This window comes from Sus scrofa, chromosome 6, assembly GCF_054392235.1.
Source record: "Sus scrofa isolate SSC_HxYL_T2T_F1_AM1 chromosome 6, Sscrofa_HxYL_maternal_Yorkshire_Landrace_v2.0, whole genome shotgun sequence".
NCBI classification, from domain to species: Eukaryota; Metazoa; Chordata; class Mammalia; order Artiodactyla; family Suidae; genus Sus; species Sus scrofa.
This window is the reverse complement of record NC_139388.1, coordinates 125,141,585-125,168,523: the sequence shown is the minus strand read 5'-3', so window position 1 is coordinate 125,168,523 and position 26,939 is coordinate 125,141,585. Positions and strand designations below refer to the sequence as shown.

Here is a 26,939-nt window from a genome sequence, read left to right as displayed (position 1 = left end):
TAAATAATGAATCACAAAAAGATGTTTTGAATGCATTTAAGATTCAACTGAAATATTTTTAAAAGGGGATGTAAACATTTGTAAGTCATATTAAAACCAATAAACTACAACATGCCATACATACCTTAATTTATTGGAAATAAAGAATCTTATTTTTCACATAATTAGGGTGCCTCCAAAGGTTGTTTTACTATTCACCATGTAAGAACCAGTAAACTTTAGAATCTATTACATAAACCTGTTATTAGGAAGATTTCACATTTTTCTTTGAAATATAAAATTCAGATTATTTGTGAGATGAAAAGTAAGAAAAAAAGTTCTTGCTCTTTAATACATAAATGAAGTATTTCACAAACTCATCAAAAGCTAACTTGCCCAGCCAGCCTCCTAAATAAGTTCGAACCTTAGTGGGGTCACACCTAATATATATTTTTTTTAAGTTAGGGTCTAATGAACTGTTCTGCATCTACTTATACGTACAAAGTTGTCCTAATTTGTTGTTGTTGTTGTTTTGCCTTTTTGCCATTTCTTGGGTTGTCCCACGGCATATGGAGGTTCCCAGGCTAGGGGTCCAATCTGAGCTATAGCCACCAGCCTATGCCAGAGCCACAGCAACGCAGGATCTGAGCTGCTTTCTGCGACCTACACCACAGCTCACGGCAATGCCGGATCCTTAACCCACTGAGCAAGGCCAGGGATTGAATCCGCAACCTCATGGTTCCTAGTCAGATTCGTTAGCCACTAAGCCACGGCGGGAACTCCCTGTCCTAATGTTTTATTTTCTCCTAATTCTTAAGAAACAAAGGAAGCTCGCCAAATTAATAAAGAAAATCATACCTGGAACATATACTACTGATTGTTCTTCATCAGAAACTATGTAGGAAAACATGAAGGAAAACACCAGAAAAGATCATCCAATATCCAAATGCTGTGTTCAGTACTGTTATGATCTATAATATCTTTTGACCTGGGAATTTATAACTATCTTTTAAAACCAAATTAGAAAGCAACATAATTTAACATAGCAAAATTATTAAACTTTTAAAGTTCATCTTTAAAAAGTAAGATATACAACAATATAAATTCTGCTAATAGGATCCTTTCATTTTCGATATTTCCTTTTGTAAACAGGAGTTAAGTGCTCCATTTTGCTCATTATTGGAGAATTGACAAGTTATTTTCAGCGTGAATAAGTAATTTCAAAATGAGCTTTAGTTTTGAAGAACACTCTGAGGCTGAGTCAGTCATACAAACACAAAAACATTTTTTAATTCTCTTGGAGTACGTTCATGAAATGTCCTAAGAAGCCCTACTATTTAACAAGTGGAAGAAATTTAAGACAAAAAGAACTATTTCAAATTTCAAAGGGAGAGAAAGGCTAAGATCATAACACTGCTATAGAAAGAGAATCAATAAAATAAGAAAGTATACTTTCCAGAAACAAAATTTTATTCCAAACTATATCTAAATCCACATATGTCTACAATCTGAAAAGCTTCTATTACACTGCCAGGAAGGAAGTGCCTAACAATTTTTTTAAAATGATCTACAAAATTCTGAACTTTTCTGTTACTTTATAAAACACTTTTCCAAAAGTTGTAGATAAGCCCATTATTAACTATTTCCTTCTGTAAAAAGGTTGTAGTAAAACAGCAGATTTAATAACATGTTCAAAAAGTCAATACATTTCAGTTCAGGATCAATTCTAGTAATGGAATCTTTCCAAGGAAGGCTGATTGGAAATGTCTAGAGTCCCTACAGAAATTTAGAAACACAAAGATGGTGTTTCCTGTCTGAGCTGCTAGGTAGTTTCTAACAGCTCTCTGCAGCAGTACAAGTGCCATCACAGCTTCAAGATCTTGGCTGTTAACTAGTGCCTCTAAAAACTTTCAGTCTCTCAGACGTGCATGGAGCTTAGAAAACTTTAAGAGGCACATAAAACAAGTAAACAAACAAAAAATTAGACACTACTGGTCCAAGGAAACTGACAGCAACTAACACTGGAACAGAGAGAGAATTTCTAAATTCTAAAAAAAAAAAAGGCCTTACATGTTGAAAATTGTGCAGCCTCTTTAAAAGCAGATTCCTTTTTTTATATCCCTTGGGACTGCACACACTGCAGGTGCTCAATAAATGTTTAATTATTTGTTGTAGGAAATATACAAATGGGAAAAAGTACCGGGGGAAAAAAATTCAAAATGACTCAGGAATGCTCCATATGGCAGTGTCTTCAATTAGAATATACAATGAAGTTATAGAATATTTGTATGGCAGTGTCTTCGATTGGAATTAGTGATGACTTTGTAGAATATTCTCCAAGGATAATCTATGGAAAGACTAACATAACTGAGTCCTGGAAAACATACTACACTTCCTTAAACCCTTCTCAAAGGAGCATTCTCACAGCTGGAATAGACCAGCCACTGAGGACCCCACTTAGCCACACCTTGATGTGGAAGCTCATCAAGTATTTTCACTCTCTCCTCTCTTCTCAAACCTGAAACCACTTCCCTCATCTTTACAAAGTTAATTAACTTTGCTTTCTATTTCCTTAAGAAAAACAAACCGTAAAAGCCTTCCACAAGCTTCTACTTGCAAATGAACTTATTACATTTAGGAAACCTTAAATACTCCACCAAAAAAAAAAAAAAACTGTTAAAACTAATAAACAAATTCAGTAAAGTAGGATACAAAATCAATATATAAAAATCTGTTGCATTTCTATACAAGAAAAACTATCAGAAAGACAAATCAGGAAAGCAGTACACTTTATAACTGCATCAAAAAAGTAAAATACCGGAGTTCCCGTCGTGGCGCAGTGGTTAACGAATCCGACTAGGAACCATGAGGTTGCGGGTTCGGTCCCTGCCCTTGCTCAGTGGGTTAACGATCCGGCGTTGCCGTGAGCTGTGGTGTAGGTTGCAGACGCGGCTCGGATCCCGCGTTGCTGTGGCTCTGGCGTAGGCCAGTGGCTACAGCTCCGATTGGACCCCTAGCCTGGGAACCTCCATATGCCGCGGGAGCGGCCCAAGAAATAGCAACAATAACAACAACAACAACCAAAAAGACAAAAAAAAAAAAAAAAAAAAGTAAAATACCTAGAAATAAATTTAACCAAGGAGGTGAAAGACCTATACTCTGAAAACTGTAAGACACTGATGAAAGAAATTAAACACAAATAAATAGATAGTCCATGCTAATGAATTGAAAGAAAACTGTTAAAATGTCCATAAAACTATCTACAGATTCAATGCAGCACCTATCAAAATTCCAATGCCATTTTTCACAGAAATAGAACAATTCTAAAATTTAGTGAAATGAGTTCATGAATAAGTAAAATATATTTTGTGTCCAATAGTTATAGGTGCTATGGAGAAAAATAAAGCAGGAAAAGGGTAACTACCATGGGAGTCTTTTGTTTCTGTTTTTATGCCAATACTGTACTGGTTTGATTACTGTAGCTTTGTAATACTTTGAAATCAGGAAATGTGATACCTCTAGCTTTGTTCTTCTTTCTCAAGACTGCTTTGTCTAATTGGAGTCTTTTTTATTCCATACAAATTTTAGGATTGTTTGTACTTTCTTTCTCCCTTTGTCCTAATCAAAATATGCATGCAAAACCCACTAGCTATATCCACTCTAAATTCCTCGTAAAAAATGCTACATAAACTAACTCTAACAAAAGTTTTTCTAAAATAAGACAAAAAACATTTGAAACTGCCTGCATCCAACCTATCCTTTTAATCATTTATAATCTCTTTATCTCATTAGCTTAAGAATGATACTTACCAAATATTTACCTTCTTCAAATAAAAAGATTTCCAACAAATCTATATTTTATGGGAAAGTCAAAGACACAATATATACCAAATATATACTGGACCTCCTATTGGGCCCTATGTGCCACCTTAGTTCTACTTGATTCATTTGGAAGTGACTCAAAAAGATAAGCACAGCAAATTATACAGCCTCTTTAATGCTAGTACCAATCTACCAAAATTCCCAGAATTAAAGTAGTAATTACAAACCCAAGGCAGAAGTGATAAAGAAGAGTAAGTTTACCTATCCAGGACCTGAGGAAAATAAACTTAGTGCTGCCCACTCAACTGCAACTTTATGAGTCTGAATCACTTAACTAGCAACACATGTATTATTACTATTGATCACAATGATCTTACTGGCTAGTTTATTATCTTAACATCAACTTGAAGTCTCTATTTTTAACTGAAAACTCAACGGCAGAGATTATAGCTACTGCAATGTTTTGACCAGGTCCTTTGTAGTTCGTACCTGTTAATATCAAGTTAATAATACTATTAATGATAATACATTTGAGTGCATCAAATTAACCAATCGAATTTAGATACCACAGAAACACTAACTTCTTTTGATATCACCAGGAGCTATAAAGGAGGAAAGCAATTTATGGCTGAAGGAGCATATTTTACTTGCAGATTTAAGCCATAAAATGACATGGCATACTTTGTTTATACCCTGGGTATAAAGACATACCTTGTACAAAACAGCACTACTGAATCATACTGTGCAGGAGATGCACAACTCATACAAGAACAACAATATGAAAAACATGACATTCAGTCACTGATGATCTGTCCTCACATGATGGAAACATTCAGGACTGGGAAATTTCTCAATCGCATTTCTCTAATGGTTTAGACAAAGCACTGAAAATCTTTCAATAGTGTGAATTCCTGATTATAGGTATATCTTTTTGGTCTTTTTGTATTGAAAGTTCTAACTATAAAATCTTTGGGCTGATCTGGAAAGTCATCAATGTGACAAGAAAAGACATCAAGACCCAAATGATTCATAATTACCACTACACATTTTAGCAAAGATTCAGTAACAAATTTATATTTGACATTGCTTCTCTGTCCTATAGAAATTTAAAATGAAAATGTCTGAGGCTGGATATTAATTGGTCATTATGTGGACGAGACAGGGGAAACAGGTGAGAATGGTAACTTTGCGATTCCCTTCAAACATCTGAATTTCTAGATAATGTAATCACCACCATTTCCCCCATATAACTGCAACTCCTCATTTTCACTGGGAAGATATAAGTATTTTACATTTATTTTTAGAGTTAGGGAGAATGTAAGAGAAGAAGAAGGATATATGACTTCTATCTACATGAAACAAGAAGTAACATGACATGAATAACTGAGAGTAGAGGGTTGCTAAGACCCAGAACATAGATTCAGTTTACAGACCTATTGACTCAATCAGTCCACGGAATAGACTGTCTCCCCTCCCGTCTCCCAACATTTCTATATCAGCGCAATATTCTGGTATGTTCTGTATCAGCACAATAGCATTGGTTATACAGACTATTAAGGAATAATAACTAAAACCACATAGATAGTTATGAAAATGATTACACTAAAGAGCACATTATAAGCTAATAATCTTCAGATATCTCTATCACAAAATTCTAACATTGCAGAGGCAATGTTTCTTGACAAAGTCAGACATCGCAGTTTCCGGCCTAATTTCAGCCCAGTTGCTCTGAACGCACATATTCTCCTGAGAGGTAAAGAAAAAAATAGTGAATCGGCACAGTGCACTAGTGTGCTTTTCATCCAGTGTGTGGACACTGATTTCTCTTGATTCTCACCTATCAGACACAAGTAGTAATTATGTTTAAGAAGTGTATAACACTAAACACTGAGCAGCAAGAACTGCAAAAATCTCTCTGTCCAGAGCCAAACACTCCAATCCTAGTAATTCAACAAGGGGAACTAATACAATTTTGTAAGTTTTACTGAGTAGAATGTGCAAAGAATGAGTCTGCCAAAGTTAACAGCAATGCCTCTCCAACAATGTTATCACCAATCCTAGCAAAGAGACAAAAAGTCTTCCTCCGCAGATACCCAATAGACTAAATGCCCTTCTTTCATGTAATACTCCCTAAGGAACATGAAGCAAATTATTAGGACCAAAGATCAGCCTGGAACAGTCTACCCAAAACAGTCTGGAGAGAACCAGTTTTGTCACACATTTCATCATAGATACTTATCCGGGAATTAACACAAGGGTAAAAGCGCCACAGCTTCTCGGCCATAAAACAAAGAACTTCAATTCTGCTAGTTGGTGACCTGCAATCTACATGCAAATCAACGCTACGTCCAGGCCCTAAGATCTGCGTTGCATCTAGTTCCCTCATCAGCATCACCAGATCATGTCCCCATGAAAGGAAGCCCCGCATTTCTCCGAAGATCTCAGTATGAAAATAAGTCATCACTGACAGGCCTTTAAAGTCCGGCAAGGTCCAGACTTGCCTCCAACAACGCAGACCAAGGACATTCCCTAAACCAAGACAAAAAGCTCTCGGACCAGCCAACACCATTCTTGCTAAGCTGAGACTCGGCCAGTCTGAGGTCACCTCGAGCAGAGTGACCCTTCCAGCCCCAACATGGGCCAAGACTCTAGGCCATCTTTCCAGAGCTCACCCTCAAGGAAGGCTGGCATACATCTGAACCAAGTCCCCGCGCCTGGAGATGGTGCGGGCTCCAAGCCACCTAATACCCGAGCCAGGGGAGCGCGGCACCTGGACGGAGGCCGGACAGGACAGCCCCGCCCACGGGGTCCGCACTGAGCTTCTCCTCCTCCGCTCAGAATCCCTCGCGACCACTCGCCGCCCGGGGGAGGGCTCCGGCGCCCCCTGCCAGGCGGGCAAAGGATACAGTCCCGGCTCCAGAACGCCGCCGCGCCCGAGCGGGAGGGGCCTGCCACGTCCGCCATCTTGAAACAACCGCCACTCGGGGCGTCGCGTCGGGGCCGCCCCGCCCCGGCCTCCAGGCCCGGTCCCGATTGGCCGCAGGGAACAGAGGCCCGCCCCCGCCTGCGCGGCCGGCCCCGGCGGGGCGGGAGGGACCGGGCGAAGGAGTCGCTGTGTCCCGGAGGCGTGGTGTGCAGCGCCCGCCGTGGCCGCGGGAACCAGCGCCTGGCGGAACTACTACTCCCAGACCAGCCGGGGCCCCCCATCTCCTCTCCGCCGCGCTTTCAGACGCCGAGCACTACAATTCCCGGCATGCCGTGAACTTGACGGCTGCGCCTTCCAGGCGGCGTCCGGCCCTGCCACCCGCCCCGCACACCCACCGGGTCTCGGCTGCTGCCCCGGCCGCGCGCGGAGGCGGGACGCGAGCCATGGAGGAGACGCCGCCCCCGCTGCTGGGCAGCAGCAAGCCGCACCTGGAAAAGTTGACGCTGGGCATCACCCGCATCCTAGGTGAGTGTGAGGGAGAGACCCCAGGGACCACTGAAGGACACGGAGCGTGCAGTGAAGCGCAGAGGGGTGACGGGAGGCTGGACCCTGTATGCCAAGTGGGGATTCGGCTGTGATTCCGTTGTTTTAGGAAGAAAGGGGGCCGGGATTCCTTGTGGGTGACTAGGCCGAGAGAGCGTTTGCCTGGAGTGGAGGATGCAGAGCTGTAAAGCCTTAAGTTTCCCCCACCCGAAGTCCCATCACGGGGTCGAAAAGGATAAGCATGGACGTGCAAAAAGGGAGAGAGCAGGCACCTGCCAATTGGAAGGTTGGCTGTCCCACAAGGCCTTTTTGGCCAAGGGGGTACCCCCAAAACGCAAGCGCTTCCTCAGATAGCAGGGAGAGCTTGGGGAATGCTACAACCAGCCTCCCAGTGCAACAACTCCCATGCGCCTCCGGTCGTGTGGCACCTGAAGTGGTCCAGAAGAATCAAGGCTTGCACCATTGAATGGGTGGTTTTCCTTTATGGAACCTTTACTTAGTACCGACCCCTGTGTTAGATACTGGGGCTACAATAAAATTACACACACACACACTGTTCAGTAATCTAGTAAAGTAGCACACAGGAGGAGATGATTGACGTTACCTGAAGAGTTAAGAAATATGCCCCACAGGAGATGATGCTAGATTGTTTTTTTTAATTTTTATTATAGTTGATTTACAATGTTCAATTTCTGCTGTCCCAGTTATAATATAGAAACATTCTTTTTCTCATTATCTTCTATCATGTTCCATCACAAGTGATTGGATATAGTTCCCTGTGCTAAGCAGGACCTCATTGCTCATCCACTCCAAATGCAATAGTTTGCATCTACTAACACCAAACTCCCAGTCCATCCCACTCCTTCCCCTTTGGCAACCACAAGTCTGTTAGATTTTGAAAGACAAATGGGAGTTAGCCAGATAACCAAGGAGGAGAAAGGCAGTCTAAGCAGGACGAATAGTGTGCTTCAGTTCCTTCCTGTCACATTCATAATAAAATCCAAATTCTCTACCACGACCTACAAGTTCCTTATAATTTGCCCTCATCTGTCTTTCTGACTTTATTTTCACTCTGCTTTTGCCACAGTAGCCTCCTTGTTGTACCATTAACACACTAAGCTTTTTCCCACTTCAAGGCTTTTGCAATTTGCTAGACCCTCCAACTGGAATTATCTTCCTCTGAATGTCTCTAACTGCATTCACATCTCCGATTAAATATCATGAGCTCAAAGAAAGCTTCCTTGAATATAGTTCTAATACCTTTCCCTATCACTGTCTTCCCTTATCCTTTTTTTTTTTAATACTCATGACTTTGTCACTACTTAAAATTATGTATTTATTTGATTGTTTTTTAATTGGTTCCTTTTCTTTAGTGGAAATCCATGAGAATAACAACTTCGTGTCGTTCTTACTTGTATTCACCAGTGCCTAAAACAATAAATGAGGCCTGAAATAATATGATGTGTTTGGGAGAAGTGATAAGTCGTAGAAATGAAATTACAGAGTAGGGCAAAGAGAGAGCTAATCATCAGGTCCCCTCATATCCTATCTTCTCATTCTTACCCGAACTTATGCCCTCTTGCTTCTTGTACTCCTGGCTTTATTCAGGTAGGACTCGCTATTCCACAGGCATGCTTCATTCGTCTCTTTATAAGTTGAGGAAGTTTTTTTATAAATAAGAAGTGGGTTTATTGATAAATGTTTAATCTACTGAAGTCAAGCCAGCTAAATTTCCCTTAAGCTATTAGGTCTATTTAAAGACTTAAATAATTAAATGACTGTAAACATTTTAAATTTTATCTATGCATTTACTATATTCTGTTAAGCATTTCAGATGTCTGGCAAACTGGTAACAATTACGAGTCAAAACCTACCTAAGGAGTTAAACAACTCTGGTAATTACATTTATAGGAAATCTAGCCACCTGTAAATGTTCTGTTCATAAATTTAATCAAAGCTTGATTTCAAGTTAATAATCGCAAGTCAAAAATCACTTGCTGGCATGCCTCAGCCATAATGGGAATTTGGTTCCAGAGAACTACAGTAAAGTGAATATCATAATAAAGTGAGTCACACAGATTTTTTTTTTTATTTCCCAATGCATATAAAAGTTATTTTACACTAAACTGTAGTCTGTTAAGTGTACAATAACATTGTCTTTAAAAAAAGGTAGATACCTTAATTTAAAAATACTTTAAATACCATCATCTGACAACACATGGTTACCACACACCTTCAATTTGTAAAAAAATGCAGTATCTGAGAAGCGTAATAAAGCAAAGCTCAATAAAATGAGTATGCCTGTATATTATTCTCTCATTTTTTTTGTTTGAAATAATAATATATTAAGAGGATTATTTAAAAGAAACTAGCTGAAGTCAATGGCGGGTGTATGGTAAGCAACCTTCAGAAAATCGCCTCCCTAAAAGATATAAAAAAACTCTACAATGACATTTTTATCCAAAACCAAACTCTCAACATTACTTAAAGACAAATATTTTGCTCACAGTGCAAAATAACTATGAGTAAATAGAGAAAAAGCTACAAATCATAGGACCAGACCCCACTTGTTCCTGCCCCACTCCCTCATTGTTAGAATGCTCTGTGGCAAGCAAACAGACCTAGAAATGATACTAGCAAAGACGCTGAAACAACCAACAGAAACTGGAAACTAGTGTCATTAACCTAGAAATCTTTTAAATGACATAATATCATACAATGTTGTGAGCCACACAGGAGGTCCATAAATGACACAATATCACACAATGAATAAAAGTAAAAGCCATAGAGACCTAATACTGAAACCAAGAAAAGAAATGCAGACAACTGAGGAAAACTCATACCAAAGAACAGCTGTGAAGCAGAATAAAACTGTAAGTCTAAACTCCAAACAAAATTAAAATACATGAACAAGCTTAGAAAATTCAGAGAAATTAGGTGTGAAACAAAGATTTAATATCTTGCCAAATTGTTTCTCAAATAGAACTTAGGGAATTCTATACCCATGAACCCTTCCTAAGGAATCTACTAAATGATAAATTTCTTCAAATAAAATATAGATTGGGAAAACCTCAGCAAAAAAACTGATGCTAAGCATTATTTTCATACAGACAAATGCACACAAGCATACATACTTTATTGTGATATCTATTTATATAGACATCATTATCTATTAAGAAAAATAAAAGATGTATTTAAATGCTCACTTTGGCAGCACATATACTAAAATTGAAATGATACAGAGAAGGTTAGCATGGCCCCTGCACAAGAATGACATGCAAATTCACGAAGTGTTCCATGTTTTTTTAAAACTACAAAATAATGCCATTTGCAGTAACATGGATGCAACTAGAGATTATCATACTAAGTGAAGTAAGTCAGAAAGAGAAAGACAAATACTATATAATACCACTTATATGTGGAATCTAAAATACAGCACAAATGAACCTATCTACAAAACAGAAACAGACTCTCAGAGAGAACAGATTTGTGGTTGCTGAGGAGGGCAGGAGTGGGAGAGACTGGGAGGTTGAGGTTAGTAGATGCAAACTATTACAGTTAGAATGGATGAAAAATAACATCCTGTTATGGCACAGGGAACTAAATCCAACCTCCTAGGACAAACCACGATGAAAAATATTATTAAACAAAAGAATGTATATATATGTATGACTCATTTTGCTGTACAGCAGAAATTGGCATAATGTTAACTATAATAAAAAAATTTTAAAGGCATTCACAAGGGTGTTAGAACAGTGTAACTGGTGGCCAGATTTTTAAGATGACCCCCTGTGCCACATACCGTATATAATCCTTTAGTCTTGAGAATGGGCAGGACCTTCAGGGTGATGGATGTCACTCCGTTGCTTAGGTTACACTATAGGACAAAGGCAAAGGGTTTTTTGCATATGTAATTAAAGTACCTAATCAGTTGATTCTGACTTAAAAGGGAGATTATTGTAGGTAGCCCTGACCTAATCAGGTGAGCATTTTAAAAGAGGGTATATAAGTCAAACAGATTTCCTCCTGGCTTTGGAAAACTAAGCTAACATGTTGTGAGAGATCCTATGAGAGGACCAATGGCAAGGAACTGCACATGGCCTCTAGCAGCTGAGAGCAGCCCCTTAGCTCTTAGGTCATGGCCATCAAGAGAACAAGATCCTCAGTCCTACCACTGCTGAGTTTGTTGTAATTTGTTATACAGTGCAGAAAATTGGTACATAGTTTGTCACCTGGAAGTGGGTGCTGCTGTAACGTTTATTTATATGGATATGTCTTTGGACTGGGAAATGAGTGGAGGCTGGAAAAATTTTCAGGAACTTGTTAGAGAAAGTCTGAATCACCCTGAATAGGAGTTCCCGTTGTGGCTCAGCAGGTTAAGAACCAAGCATAGTGTCCCTGAGGATGTAGGTTCAGTCCCTGGCCTTGTTCAGTGGGTTATGGATCCAGTGTTGACACAAGCTGTGGCATAGGGCACAAAAGCAACTCTGATCCAGTGTTAATGCGGCTGTGGTGCAGGCCTGCAGCTGCAGCACTAATTCAGCCCCTAACCTGGGGCACTTCCATATGTCACAGTTGCAGCTGTAAAAAGAAAATAAATCAATCACTATGAACAGACTGAACTGTAGCAAAACTGAGAATCCTGTCAATGAGGACTCAGAAGGAAATAGCATAATGGAAGAACTAAATCCTCCCTTATCAGTAACTACATTTAATGTAAATAAACTAATCACTCCAATGAGAAAGCAGAGATTGACAGATCAGATTTAAGAAAAACAAAAACATGATTCAAATATACCCAGACTACAAGAGACACATTTTATATTTAAAGACACAAAGAGGTTAAAAGTGAAAGATGGGCGGGAAAATGTATGTGTGTGTTATGCACACGCACACACACAAATAGAGCCCGAAGTAGAGCCCAAGTGGCTATACTAGTATTAGACAAAACAACCTTTAAGACAAAATTCATTATGAGAAACAAAGCAAGGAGTTGCCATTGTGGCTCAGCGGTAACGAACCTGACTAGCATCAATAAGGACACATGTTCAGTCCCTGGCTTTGCTCAGCGGGTTAAGGATCTGGCATTGCCGTGAGCTATGGTATAGGTTGTAGACGCGGCTCAGATCTGGCATTGCTGTGTCTGTGGTGTGGGCTGGCAGCTGCAGCTCTGATTTGACCCCTAGCCTGGGAACTTTCATATGCCGTGGGTGCGGCCATAAATTGACCAAAAAAAAAAAGAAACGAGGACAGTACATAATGTTGATAGGTGTCAATGCTCATGAAGACAAAACCATTATAAACATATATGCACCTACAAAGCACCAAAATACATGAAGCAAAAACTGACAGAATTGAAAGGAGAAAGAAACAATTCAATAATAGTAGTTTGAAATTTAAATACCTTATGACAATGGATAAAACACCTAAGCAAAAAGTTAGCAAGGAAATAGTACACCCAGTAAATCAACTGTACCTAGCAGACATTCATTCAACACTTTACCCACAAATAGTAGAATAAAACTTCTTCTCAAGTACACATGAGGTAACCTCAAGAATAAACTATATGTTAGACCATAAAATAAGCCAAAATAAATTTTAAAGAATTGTTATCACACTGATGACGCAAAGTACTCTGATGACACAGCTTACCCAAACTGATGGAATTGAGTGAAAACTTAGAACAGAAATCAGTCTTTCTCAGCCTAATAAGGGGCATCTATGGAAACCCCACAGCTAACATACTTAATGGTGAAAAACTGGATACTTCCTCATTAAGATGAGGAACAAGATGAATTCCCGTTGTGGCACAGAGGAAACAAACCCAGCTAGTATCCAGGAGTACTGGGGTTCAGTCCCTGGGCTCGCTCAGTGGGTTGGGGTTCGAGTATTGCAGTGAGCTGTGGTGTAGGTTGCAGATGCAGCTCAGATCCCACATTGCTGTGGCTGTGGTGTAGGTTGAAGCTCTGATTCAACCCCTTTGCCCAGGTGCAGCCCTAAAACAACAAAAACAAACAAACAAACAAAAAAAAACCAAAAAAATCAGGAGCAAGACAAGTATTAAATATGCATGTAATCCCCACCACCACACCAAATTTGATGGTTCACTAGGAGGACTACAAGACTTGGGAGATAGTCATGTTGTCATTTGTTACAACAAAAGCAAAGGGAAAGGTGGGGAAATCAGGGAAACTGGATGTAAGTTTTCGAGAGTCCTCTCTCAGTGAGATAACATGGGACACAGCTACTCCAGCAACATGCAACAACACATCTGAAATGTTTACTAGGGAAGCTCATTTAAGCTGAGGAGTTCAAATCATCATTTATACACCTTCTACTTAGTATGTACCAAAACCGAGAGTCCCAAAAGGAAGCAGGTGTTTAGCATAAACCATATTATCTGCAAAACAGGTACAGTGAGCCATTCTTAGCAGGGAATGGTGGGAACCTCCTAGAACCCAAATTCCCAAATGCCAGCCTAGGGGCAACCTTACAAGCAGATCTTTCTGAATATTACAGTCTCAAAGTTTCCTGCACCATGACTATAAAACTGATGAGCTATAACACCTCTGATTTTTTTGTGTTAATTGGCCGAAGGAAGTTCCATTTTGGTACAGCAGGTTAAGGATCCAGCACTGCTGCAGCTGTGGCACAGACTGCAACTGCAGAGCAGGTTGGATCCCTAGCCCAATAACTTTCATGTGCTGCCTGTTCAGCAGAAAAAAAAAAAAAAAAGCAAATAGGAGATTATCCAGGTCAGCCTGATCTAATCACATGAGCCCTTTAAAACAGACTTGAAAAAAGGAGAAGTTAGATTTGAAGCATAAAAAAAGATTTGTTATGCTCTTGCTGGCTTGAAGATGGATGGGAATACATGATAATATAAGAGGCCTCTGGAAGCTGAAAGTGGTCCCAGCTGACAGCAAGCAAGGACTGGAGCCTTCCTTCTCACAACCACAAGGAATTTAATTCTACCAATAACAGGAATGAGCTTTGAAGACGACCTGGAGCACCAGATAAGAACATAATAACTGACACCTGACCAGTCAGCTCACCTAGTACGTGGATAGAAAAATAGATCAATGATATCAGCTTCAGCAGAGACTCCAGTCATGCTGTGCCAGACGTCTGAGCAACAGAATTGTGACCTGGGCGTTGTTTAAAGCTGATTTGTGGTAATTTATCATGCATCAATAGGAAATAATACATTCCCCCAAATATTTTAAAGAGAAGAGCAAAAGATACACATTTCAGAAAGAAGCCTAACAAGTGTAATGTAATACATAATTATGATAAAGCTGAGACCAAACATAGCCCTCATAACAATAAATACAAATGGGCTTAAGTGACCCACATTTGTAGTAATACAGAAAGACTTTAAATCTGACTCACAAAACCCAACTATTTGTTTCCCAAACCTAACCAAATCAAACTAATTCAGAAATGTTAAAAATGAAGCGATGGATACATGTTCCTGGGGATCCTATAGCTATTCATAAGTTCATTGATTCACTGGGACTCACAGGACTTAGCTATAGTTTATTGTAGCAATCAATGGTACCTGAGAATCTGACCTTTGACATATGGAGGTGGAGTCTAGAGGAAGCCGGAAGCCCTACATAGGCTTCTGAAGGTTTTCTCTCCGTTAGTGGTCGCACAGAATACAGTCTGCTATTAAGTAGGAAATATAGCAGTTATATCTGCAGTGTTTCTCCCCAGGGAAGCCTGCTTAAGACTCTAAATCCAGGGGTCTTACTGAGGGCCTGGTAAGCGAGGCGAAACATCTACCCACAGCGCTGGTTCCCACCAGGGGTCTTCCTTCCCTGTGTTAGTGGAACCAGTAGAATAAGATCAAGTTTGGTTCAGAAGCAAAGGAAGTTTTATCCTTGAACCAGAGAAAGGAGAGGTGCCAGGTCAGGCGGTCGGCAGGGCTGCTTTATAGGGTTGTGGTCTGCAGGGCGGAGACGGGGCGGAGTTCTGGCGCAAGCGCACCTGTGCTCCTTGAAGCTTCCAGCCGCTGTTTCTGCTGCTGCTGTCTTGAATGGAGTTGTGCGTGCAGCGTTTTGCACAAGGAACTCCTGTCTGAGTGCAGGGTCTCTGCATACTACCTTATGCGCAAGTGAAGCTAGATGAAGGACGAAAGAGAAAAGAAAAAGGTTAGACTTTATTTTATTAAGCAGGTTCTAATTTTATTTCCCAGGAATTGTTAACGAGCTTTGCTAGTGACAAATCCCTCCTCTTTTATCCTGCTCCTCATTCTTGAGGGGCGCTGAGGGGCCCAGATATGTCTTCTGTAACTGCTTCCTGATTTGGGGTGTCATCGTATCCCCAGAACAAGGAGCAGAACTTCTTTCTGGTCGCCTTTAGATCTGTTTGATGTTCACTAGGCCTCTGCCGTAACTGTGTATCTCCCTGAGCAACCACCGTTTGTATGATTTTTTAGAGACAAAGGACTTCAGACAATTTAAGATACGTGGCCCAAGAGAAGAATGATCACATGTCAAATTTTTCCTAAAAAAATCAAAAGAACTTGGTCTTTTGTTTGTAGGCAAGTGTGCCCTGATGTGGAGGCCCACTGCCATGACTGAATATCCCTGGTCACACTCTGGTTGTTTTTCAGAAGAGCTTCAGGTCTTCTGAGAGGGATTCACACGAGTAGTCAAGGGGGATGTTGCCCCAATTGTCTCTCTAGAGGTTGGGGCGTGGAGCCTTTCCCCCTCCAGTGTTCTGTTCCCAAGGAGTGCTCCTGCAGCTTTGGGAAGAATGAGTGGTTAGGGTCACCAAGCAGAGTCCATTCCACTTAGGAGTGAGCTGATCTTGCAATGGCTGGTTTTCCAGGGTTTTTTAGGTGCACCCTATCTTCACTGGAAGGGGTGGTGGGCCAGTTCATTGGGTGCAGGCAGCACCTGGTTATCATGTTCTGTGAGAGCTTTCCTGGTTTCTCCTACCTGGAGGGCATACTTGAATTGTTCCATTTCAAGGAGTTTAAAGTGTCCTTTCTTTTGAGCTTTGGAAATGGGTCTACCATCCATGAGTTCAAACACTAACTTTAGGTAATCCCTTGGGGCTGACCACATGCAGAACAGGGCAGTCAGAAGCCACTTCATGCAGTTTTCCTGAGTTTCCTAACATAGCTTGGCTAAGGCCCTTTTAAAGGTCTAATTGGATCTCTCTACTTTGACAATTGGGATCTCCAAATTGAGTGCAAAGTCCATTTTATGCCTAGGGCACTCATAACCCTCTTCATCATTTGAGATACAAATCCTGGACTGTTATCACTTTGTAGGGATCCTATTTGCCCAAACATGGCAATTATGTCTTTTAGGAATATGTCTTAGCCAGTTCAGCTGCCTTTTCAATTCCAGCAGGGAATGCTTCTCTCTACCAAAAAAGTGTGTCTGCTAGGACCAAGAGATACCTGAAATTGCCCAGTACCTCTTTCCATGACAGTGAGGTCATTTTGCCACTCTTCTCCAGGATATGTCTCCCTGGTCCGAATGGGCCTTATCTAGAAGCCTTTGGAGGCTCTGGTCTTGGGGATGATTCATTGTGCAGATGGGGCATGTCTCACCTGTCCACCTGACTATACACTTCATGCCAGAAGTTACCGTGAGCTCAACTAATAAATTATGTAGGGCTTCCTCTTCTAGTCAGATCCTTGATGAGCCTCCCTGATGGCTTGACAAGCTGCAGCTTGGGGAAAGAAGTATTGCCCATGCTTACTACCACCCATGGCCTCCTAGATCTCTATTGAAGCCCCATTTTCAATCTTTTCCTAATTCTTTCTTTGTGTAGATTGGGAAGTAATTGGATAGATGTGGCCTTTGAGGTATGAGAGGTAGTTAACAAGTTACTGGTTCTGGGTCCATCCGTTTGGCAGTTGCTTCTGCGTTGTTGCTTCCCTTTATTTCCTCTATTTCACTCCCCTTTTTAACCCCTATAGTGAATTGCTGTAACCCTTTGGGGGAAGCTGTACTGCTTTTAAGAGCTTCAATATGCTTAAGCCTTATTTCCCCTGTTTATTCTCCACAGTAAGCATACCTCTTTCCTTCCAAAGAGCTCTTTGTGCAAGTAGGATGGCATACACATACCGAAAATATATGTAAATGTTTAAGAGCTTCCCTAGCGCAGGCTTTAAGGCTCAGGTGAGGGCTATCAACTCCATGTTTTGGACAGAGGTCCCTGGTGATAGTTTTTTGCTTCTATGACTGTATATCCTACCCGGCTTTTTCCCTTTCTCAGAACTGCTCCCAACTGTGAGCCATTCCTCATCAGCATTTGGGAGGGGCTCACTTCATAGGTCAGGGTGACTGGAATAAATTATGTCTGTAGTGTCTATACAGTCCGGCTCTAGAGGCCCTGTTTCTTTGGGTAACAGGGTGGCAGGATTTGGCCTGTGTCAGATTTTTATGGTAGCCACCACTGGGTTATCTAATAGCATAGCCTGAACTTGAATCAACCTTGCAGGTGATAAACATTCTGTTCTCTTAGAACTTACTGAAGCCTGTTCCTGGTGGGAGTCCAGCTGAAGTGTCAGGCACAGATATTTTGCCCCAGGAACTCTTGTCTGAAGTGCCAGGTGCAAGGCTTCCATACCTGGTAACCTTACTTCCTATGAGTAAGTGAAACTAGACTAAGCACAAAGGGAAAAGGAAGGTTAGACTTCATCTTATTAACTCAGGTTCTGTTTTTATTTCTTAAGAATTGTTAATGGATTTTGCTGGTAAGGCAGTGAAAATTTTAGATTCCCAAAGGGATAGCAAATATTTAGTGGTTTAGCCAAAGATGAGCAAAGCAGTCTTATCAATGTAGAACACATACAAAAGCCAGATTCCCAGGCACCAACCAAAAGTGAACACTACAGTCTGGTCCTTCTGAAGATTAACCTCAGGTTGGCTATGTGCAGTCCACCTACTCCACCCTTGCCACCACAGATGCCTCACTTTCAAGTTCTGGCTTCACATATATCCTTACCTAACACTTTCATTTGTGTAATACACTGTTAACTTGTTCTCTTTGAATAGTCTTTTGTAGTTTTAAATTTTTGGACTTCAGTGTCATATTTTGGATTTCAGACCCTCTCATTCTTTTTGTCTGGCTCTATGGCTAGTTTTAAGTCATATAAATGACCACTTCTTCTGATCTGCACATATTCACTTGTCCTGAAAGAGAGCCTACAAATGCAAACTATCTGTGTCTATCAGGGTTCTTAATGACTGATGATAAAATGCATAGCTAGATTAAGGCTAGAAATACACTCTAGTTAAGGCAGAAAGGGATCAATTAAGGGGCACTAGCCCATAAAATCATTGGGAGATTAAATGGACCATATTCTAGGCTGAGAACAGTACTGTGAAAGGGGATGTTAAAAGGGTGGCACCTGCAACTAGTGTGATAAGGAAGCGCAGAACTGAGAAATTTCTACTGTGCCTGCCCTTGTACAACTCTCAACCCTATCAGATCAAAACACCTTTGCAGCTATGATTGTGAAAAGAGCCAGTCTCCCCATTTGCCTCACCTGCTCATTCCCTCTTTCCAAGTTTTATTCCAGTGGGTTTTCCTGCAGGAATCTTGGCCTCCAGAGGGATCCTAACTGCAGTGGAATTTGGGAACTGTAGTTTCTAGCCATACAGTCTCTAAAACACAGGAAAGCACACCAGGAATGGGCAGGGGTAGTTGTTAATTAAGCCATTCTGCAGGAACAGTCATAATATCATCCTTCAAGGCCCAGATCAACTGCGCATAGTTTATATTTTTGATCACTTTTCCAGTCTTCATCTACTTGCCTCTATCTTTAATATCTGTGGCCCTTAAGGTCAGTATATCACCCAATTTAATACATAATTTTTTATTGTCTCTTTATTCTCTTATTTATCCCCATTCAGATCTTTTTTATTTCCTTCCTTCTGCAAACTTTGGGCTTAGTTTGTTCTTTTTTTTTAATAATGATTTTTTTTCCATTATAGCTGTTTTACAGTGTTCTGTCAATTTTCTGCTGCACAGCAAAGTGACCCAGTCACACATGCATGTATACATTCTTTTTTCTCACATTATCATTCTCCTTCACAAGTGACCAGACGTTCCCAGTGCTGTACAGCAGATCCATTGCTTATCCATTACAAAGGCTGCAATTTGCCATCTATTAACCCCCTATTCCCAGGCCCTCCTACTCCCTCCCTGCTCCCTCTTGGCAACCACAAGTCTCCATGTCCATGATTTTCTTTTCTGTGGAAAGGTTCATTTGTTCCCTATATTAGATTTCATATATAAGTGAAATCATATGGTATTTGTCCTTCCGACTTGCTTCACTTAGTATGAGAGTCTCTAGTTCCATCCATGTTGCTACAAATGGCATTAGTTTGTTCTTTTTTATGGATGAATAGTATTCCATTGTGTATATATACCACATCTTCTTAATCCAGTTGTCTGTTGATGGACATTTAGGTTGTTTCCATGTCTTGGCTATTGTGACATGTATATGTGCCTTTTTCAAGGAAAGTTTTGTCCAGGTATATGCCCAAGAGTGGGATTGCTGGGTCATATGGTAGTTCTATGTATAGTTTTCTAAGATACCTCCATACTGTTCTCCATAGTGGCTGTACCAGCTTACATTCCCACCAACAGTGCAGGAGGGTTCCCTTTTCTCCCTCCAGCATTTGTTCTTTGTGGACTTATTGATGATGGCCATTCTGACTGGTGTGAAGTGGTATCTCATGGTAGTTTTGATTTGCATTTCTCTAACACTCAGGGATGTCGAGCATTGTTTCAAGTGCTTGTTGGCCATCTGTATATCTTCTTTGGAGAAATGTCTATTCAGGTCTTTTGCCCATTTTTCCGTTGGGTAGTTGGCTTTTTTGGTGTTGAGTTGTATAAGTTGTTTGTATATTTCAGAGATTAGGCCATTGTCCGTTGCATCATTTGAAACTGTTTTCTCCCATTCTGTCAGTTGTCTTTCTGTTCTCTTTTTGGTTTCCTTTGCCATGCAAAAGCTTGTCAGTTTGATTCAGTCCCATTGGTTTATTTTTGCTTTTATTTCTGTTGCTTTGGGAGACTGACATGGGAAAACATTCATAAGGTTGATATCAGAGAATGTTTTGCCTGTGTTCTCTTCTAGGAGTTTGATGGTGTCTTGTCTTACATTTAAGTCTTTAAGCCATTTTGAGTTTCTTTTTGTGCATGGTGTGAGGGTATGTTCCACTTTCATTGATTTACATGCGACTGTCCAAGTTTCCCAGCACCACCTGCTGAAAAGACTTTTTCCCATTTTATATTCTTAGCTCCTTTGTCAAAGATTAATTGACCGTACGTGTCAGGGTTTATTTCTGCATTCTCTATTCTGTATGTGTGTTTGGGTATCAGTACCACACTAGCCTTGATGTCTGTGTCTCTGTAATATTTCCTGAAGTCTGGGAGAATTATGCCTCCTATTTGGTTTCTGTTCCTCAGGATTGCTTTGGCAATTCTGGGTCTTTCGTGGTTCCATATCAATTTTTGGATCGTTTGTTCTAGTTCCGTGAAAAATGTCATGGATAATTTGATAGGGATTGCACTGAATCTGTAGATTGCTTTGGGTAGTATGGCCATTTTTACAACATTAATTTTTCCAACCCAGGAGTATGGAATATCTTTCCATTTCTTTGCATCCTCTTTAATTTCCTTGATTAATGTTTTATAGTTCTCAGCATATGTCTTTAACCTCCTTGGTCAGGTATATTCCCTGGTATTTGATTTTCTGGGGTGCAATTTTAAAAGGTATTGTATTTTTGTATTTTCTAATATTTCATTGTTCGTATACAGAAATGTGACTGATTTTTGAATGTTAATCTTATATCCTACTACTTTGCTGAATTTGTTGATCAGTGCAAGTAGTTTTTAAGTTGTGTCTTTAGGGTTTTCTATATATATATATATATAGTATCATGTGATCTGCATACAGTGACAATTTTACCTCTTCTCTTCCAATTTCAATACCTTTTATTTCTTTTGTTTGTCTGTTTGCTGTGGCTAGGACTTCCAGCACTATGTTGAATAACAGTGGTGAGAGTGGGTATCCTTGTCTTATTCCAGATTTTAGTGGGAAGGCTCTCAGCTTTTTTCCATTCAGCATTATATTTGCTCTGGGTTTGTCGTAAATGGCTTCTATGACGTTAAGATATGTTCCCTCTATACCCACTTTGGTAAGAGTTTTTATCATGAATGGATGTTGGACTTTGTCCAATGCTTTTTCTGCCTCTATTGAGATGATCATATGGTTTTTGACTTCTCTTTTGTTAATGTGGTATATGATGTTGATTGATTTGCGTATGTTGAACCATTCTTGTGAACCTGGGATGAACCCCACCTGGTCATGGTGTACGATCTTTTTTATATGTTGTTGGATTTGGTTGGCTAAAATTTTGTGAGAATTTTTGCATCTATATTCATCAGAGGTGTTGACCTAATTATATATTATCTTGAAGTTTTCTCTTCTGCTTCGCATTTGTCTAACCAGACATTTCTTGAGACAGTGTCTCCTACTTATAGTCCTAATCTCTGGCATTTTTCCCAAGCTGAGGACATAGCAGGTCCTTATTAAATACCTCAGAGATTATTGACTCAAGGATTGTTTTCTACCAGGGAATGTGTTCCAGCTATTTATTCTTGGGTAACAAACCTCCCCAAAACATAGTGGTTTGAAACAGCAGTATACTCTCTCCAAGACCTTGTGTTAATTGGGCTCAGCTGGGACAGTTCTCATTTTTAGTCTCTCAACCCTTTGCAATGAGATATCAGCTAGGACTGGAATTATCTGATGGCTCAACTAGGCTTGAAGTCCAAGATAGCTCCTCCACACACATGTCTGGCCCCTCAGTGCTCCTCAGCATGGGTCTGTCCAAAACTGTATCTTGGATTTAACATGTGATGGCTCAGAGCAAAAAGAGAGGAAGAGGGAGACTGCCAGTCCTCCAGAAGTCCAAAACTTGCTTGGCATCTGTTCATATTTTATTGGTTAAGGCAGTCACAGGCTGACCCCTGCTAACCTCTCGTCAAGGAAGAAGAGAAATAGACTTCACCTCTCAATGGGGAACTGGTGTGGGCAGCCAGAGAAGGAAGGAATTGATAGCACCCAACTTTGAAGTAAGCTACCCTAGAGAGTTTTCATCTGTGGCACATCACAGCTACCTAGAGCAGACCATGCTGTGTCCTAAGACCTGAATTTCATATATTCAGTATGTCATTTCATGTTCTTCCATACAGGTTATTCCAGCCAGGCACCCCCCAAAGCTTGTCGTTGGTCACAAAGGCAGGAGAGTAGGGCTGTGCTTAGTCAGATACTACTTCACATGTGGCATATTAATAAACCAAGCACAACTTGTTATTGCTGTTGCTTGCTAAACATCGTTGTGATGCTTTTGGTCATCTGTGGTGTTATGATTTATTTATTTATTTATTTTGGCTTTGCTAGGGGCATGTGGAAGTTCTTGGACCAGGGATCAAACCGCAACAGTGACCCAAGCTGCTGCAGTGACAATATCAGATCTTTAACCTGCTGCACCACAAGATAACTTCATGATTTATAATAAATATATATTTAGACTTCAACCCTGTTTCAGGCACAGACCTCCTAAAACCCCTGGAATCTCCTAAGTGATAAAAGAGAAGGTGCCTTTTGTTATGTTAATGAGGTAACTTTTGGAAAACCTCCTGGGTAACCTAAAGATGGAGCAAGTTTCCAAGGGAACCAACCAGGTTAGAGGGTTGGAACTTTTGGTTCCTCACCTGATTTCCATGGAGGGAGACTGGAGTTTGAGTCTTTTTCCAGTGGTCAGTGATTAATCAAGCATGCCTATGTAATGAAGCCTCCACAGAAACCCAAAAGGAGAGGGTGCAGAGAGTTTCCAGATCGGTTAACTAGATAGACCTTTCCTCATACCACTGTGCCAGATCCCAGGTGCCACAAGGACAGAAGCCCCTTTTTTCAGGACCTTGTCCTACACATCTCTTCATTTGGCTGTTGACCTTTTTTTTTTTACTTTTATTTGCCCTCATTGCTTATCCATTCTAAATGCAATAGTTTGTATCTACTAATCCCAAACTTCCAGTCTATCCCACTCCCTCCTCCTCCCCCTCTTCCTTGGCAACCACAAGTCTCTTTTCCATGTCTGTGAGTCTGTTTGTAGGTGGGTCCATTTGTGCCACATTTTAGATTCCACATATAAGTGATATCATGGTATTTGTCTTTCTCTTTCTGACTTACTCCTCTCTGTATGAGAATCTTTAGTTGCATCCATGTTGCTGCAAATGGCATTATTTAATTCTTTTTTATGGCTGAGTAGTATTCCATTGTGTATGTGTACCACATCTTCCTAATCCATTCTTCTGTCTGTCAAAGGACATTTAGGTTGTTTCCATGCACAAAAATAAACTCAAAATTTCTTAAAGACTTAAATATAAGACAAGATACTATAAAACTCCTAGGCGAGAACATATGCAAAACATTCTCTGACATCAACCATACAAACATTTTCTTAGGTCAGTCTTCCAAGGCAATAGAAATAAAAACAAAAATAAACAAATGGAAGCTCATCACACTTAAAGCTTTTGCACAGCAAAGGAAACCATTAAAACAAAAAAAAAAAACTGAAAAGACAACCTACATAATTGGAGAGAATAGTTGCAGATGATGCAACGACAGAGGCTTAATCTCCAAAATATACAAACAACTCATACAACTCAACAACAACAAAAGAAACAACCCAATGAAAAAATGGGCATAAGACCTAAATAGACATTTCTCCAAAGAAGACATGTGGATGACCAGCAGCCACATGAAAAAATGTTCAACATGGCTAATTATTAGAAAAATGTGAATAAAAACTATAATGAAATACCACCTCATACCAGTCAGAATGGGTATCATTAATAAGTCTACAAATGACTGTTGATCTTTCATGTCTTTTATAATAAACAAGTGAGCAAGTGGATTTCCTGAGTTCTGTGAGCCACACCAGCAGACTAATCAAACCCAGGGGCTGGAACCTCTGAAATATAGCCAATCAGTCAAAAGCACAGGTAACAACTTGGACCTGCAGTTGGCATCTGACATGAGGGCAATCTTGTGGGGCTGAATTCTTGACCTGTGGGATCTGATGCTGACTCCTGGTAGATAGTGTCAGGATTGAGCTGAATTGTAGGACACCCAGCTGATGTCTGAGAATTGCTTGGTGGTGTGAGGAAAACTTTCCCCAGTGTCAGAATTAGCTACTAAGGCAACATGATAGAAAAAGCATTATTAGGCTGGTGTCCATAGCTGTGGTCAGAGATTTAGTTCCAAGGATTTAATATCTCTGAACCTGCTATCCTGTCTTTAAAAGAAAGTAATGATGCCTGCTTTACAAGATTGTCGAAAGCCTTGGTGAGATAATGTAAACCAATATCCAGAATAGAGCATTACACCAATGTAATTTATTGTGTGTCCCTCTACTCCCCATTCCCAGCACCTCCTTCTTACTAGTGCTGAAATTTTGGAGAGCACAGTCTCTGCAGTGGGTATTTCCTAACCAGCTTGTTATGTGAAAGTTTTTGAAGTTAACATATTGACCAGTTGCCCTATCCTGGAGGTGTTCAAAGCTTAAATACCATATGCTCTCATCTGCAGTGCATCACAGCAGTCTCTGTCTGCCTGTTGCCCCTCCATGCAAGCCTGTTATAAACTGAAGAATGGTGCATTTGTATCTGACTCAGCCTATTGATAGCAATGCTGTCGCTGGGAAGACCTGAGGCACTCACCTCAGCCTGTATTGCTTGGATGAGCCTCTGCAGATATTTCCCTGACTGGAGCTAATGGTGTGGCTGGGCCAGTCATTGTGGTTTTTATTATAATTGAAGATGTACCTCAGCAATACCCATCAGGAAACTTTGGGGGAAAAAAAGATTTATTATGCATAGGTCCTGGAGGGTACATGGTATGCCCAAGCACCATACAACTAGGTTGCTGGAAGCAAGCAAGCAGACCTGGGTCTCTACCTTTATTAGGATCTGAGGGTGGAGTGGCTAGGATTTTGCAGGTTCACTCTTTGGTGAATTTACAACACAAGAACAGGAATCAGGGCATGAAGGAAAAAGGTGGGTCACTCAAGTGGTCAGTTATCCATGTTACCCAGAGCTTTCTAAAGGGGAACTATGTGGGTCGGAGTGGCCTGGTTATGTATCTATTCATTTAGCTAGTAGCTGTGTCATACAGCTGCCAGTTTGTTTATTCAGGATGGATGTATTGAAATGGATGCCTCAGCCACAAAGCTTAATGTATTTTGTTGTGTGCCCTCTTACAATTCCAGACACTGCATTGCCCTGTGGTTCTAGTTAGATGACATTCCTATGTAACCAGCTGGGTTATTGGCAAAGAATTCTTTATTCAATCCTACTGTAGGTGTGGTGGTAGGTTGCTAGGATTGATGAAAGCGAGACTCTGTATTTGCATAGGATAATTGCTCTAAAGGGCTGTGCCAAGGGGCATGCTGTTACTTTTGCACATACTCTTCATTTCTCAACTTGACCCATAGAGAATTGGCTTTGTGGCTTAACTTCTCACCCTTCAATATCCTTGCTGTAAAATGTGAATAATTATATGTATTATTCACTATCTTAGCTTTGGTGGAATGGTGCAAAATAGGACCACCCCTGAAGGGACAGGACAGGGTCTTCCATCTTAACCAATCGGGGGTATAGCAAGAACTCAGCCCAGGTCAGATGGCTTGAAACTCACAGTGTTTTTCTACCACAGAACCATGCTTCCCAATGTCTTAGAAAACACACTGAACAGAAGGCATAAGAAAAACTGTATGTATGGTACTTTTTGCTTTTTCGGAGCACTTTCTGTTTCTTCTGCTTCTCTTATCAAGGAAAGTATTCATTATAATTCTTGTTTTACTGAATGCAAAAGGAAGTGAGGACTCATCTAGTTGTATGATCTAGGAGAGGTGGAGTCCAGAATTCTTAGCAGCTGTGGTGGGCTGTTGCTGCAATCCCAAGATTTGAGCCTTCTGAAAACTTGAAGGAATCTTTATGATGCATAGAAAGGGTAGTGGCATGCTTATTACCAGGAAGATTACATGGTTCTAGATTATGAGACCACCTGCCTTTAAGGGACTAACTACTTTTATCACAGGGTTAATAAATGCTCTTCGGAGATACCTGGTATTTCTAGAGCAGTCATCATTGTGTGAGATATGTGTGAGAATGGGCCAATTGCAACTTTACAGACTCTGTTTCCTCTTCCAGAATCATCCCCAGGTGTGACAGAGGTGACCATCGTAGAAAAGGTACCCGCTGAACGTCATATGATTTCTTCATGGGAACAAGTAAGTGTTGCGCTGTTGAATCCTTACCTCCAAACAGAGAGAGGTCAACTTAAATGCCCCTGAGAAGGAAAGATTGAGTAGGAAGCCTGTTCTTATCTCAGGCCAGAGCTGCCTTCAAGGAAGAGTTGATCCTTCTCTCTCTTCCTCTTCAGACCAGTTAACACTCCCTTCCATACCATGCTGCCTCCCCTAGGCCTGTCATATGCAGGCAGTGGAATATTTAAAGTTGAATATATACAACAAAGCTGAAAACCCAGCAAGGAAAAGAAGACTTAAATATTAGTAAGCACGCCAGGCAAGACATGGGTAAGTGTTGCAGAGGTGTACTA

At 40.6% G+C, this 26,939-nt stretch overlaps 2 protein-coding genes and 1 non-coding gene across 22 annotated transcripts in view; 2 read left to right on the top strand and 1 right to left on the bottom strand.

Annotated features, from left to right (window-relative positions):
• The window catches only part of KIAA1328, a 365,741-nt gene extending 358,593 nt beyond the window's left edge, over positions 1-7,148 (bottom strand). For 3 of the 18 annotated variants that reach the window (XM_021096291.2, XM_021096289.2, XM_084964515.1), the window contains exons 1-2: positions 6,708-7,008; positions 838-873 (exon numbers count right to left, since the gene is read on the bottom strand). In XM_021096291.2, coding sequence (XP_020951950.2) covers positions 838-873; positions 6,708-7,008 — 337 coding nt within the window. Of the gene's footprint in view, positions 1-837; positions 968-2,797; positions 3,831-5,234; positions 5,352-6,473 lie in introns of those variants that run through there. The other 15 variants (XM_084964506.1, XM_084964509.1, XM_084964513.1 and 12 more) reach the window with 8 other exon arrangements.
• Positions 6,931-26,939, top strand: part of TPGS2 (tubulin polyglutamylase complex subunit 2) — a 64,736-nt gene continuing 44,727 nt past the window's right edge. For 2 of the 3 annotated variants that reach the window (XM_021096293.2, XM_021096294.2), the window contains exons 1-2: positions 6,931-7,252; positions 26,531-26,610. In XM_021096293.2, coding sequence (XP_020951952.1) covers positions 7,171-7,252; positions 26,531-26,610 — 162 coding nt within the window. In that variant the 5' untranslated portion in view covers positions 6,931-7,170. Of the gene's footprint in view, positions 7,253-26,530; positions 26,611-26,762; positions 26,917-26,939 lie in introns of those variants that run through there. The other variant, XM_084964541.1, reaches the window with a different exon arrangement.
• LOC146402808 (U6 spliceosomal RNA) lies at positions 10,469-10,575 on the top strand. The gene has a single exon (XR_014808769.1). It is a non-coding gene; the product is annotated as a U6 spliceosomal RNA (small nuclear RNA).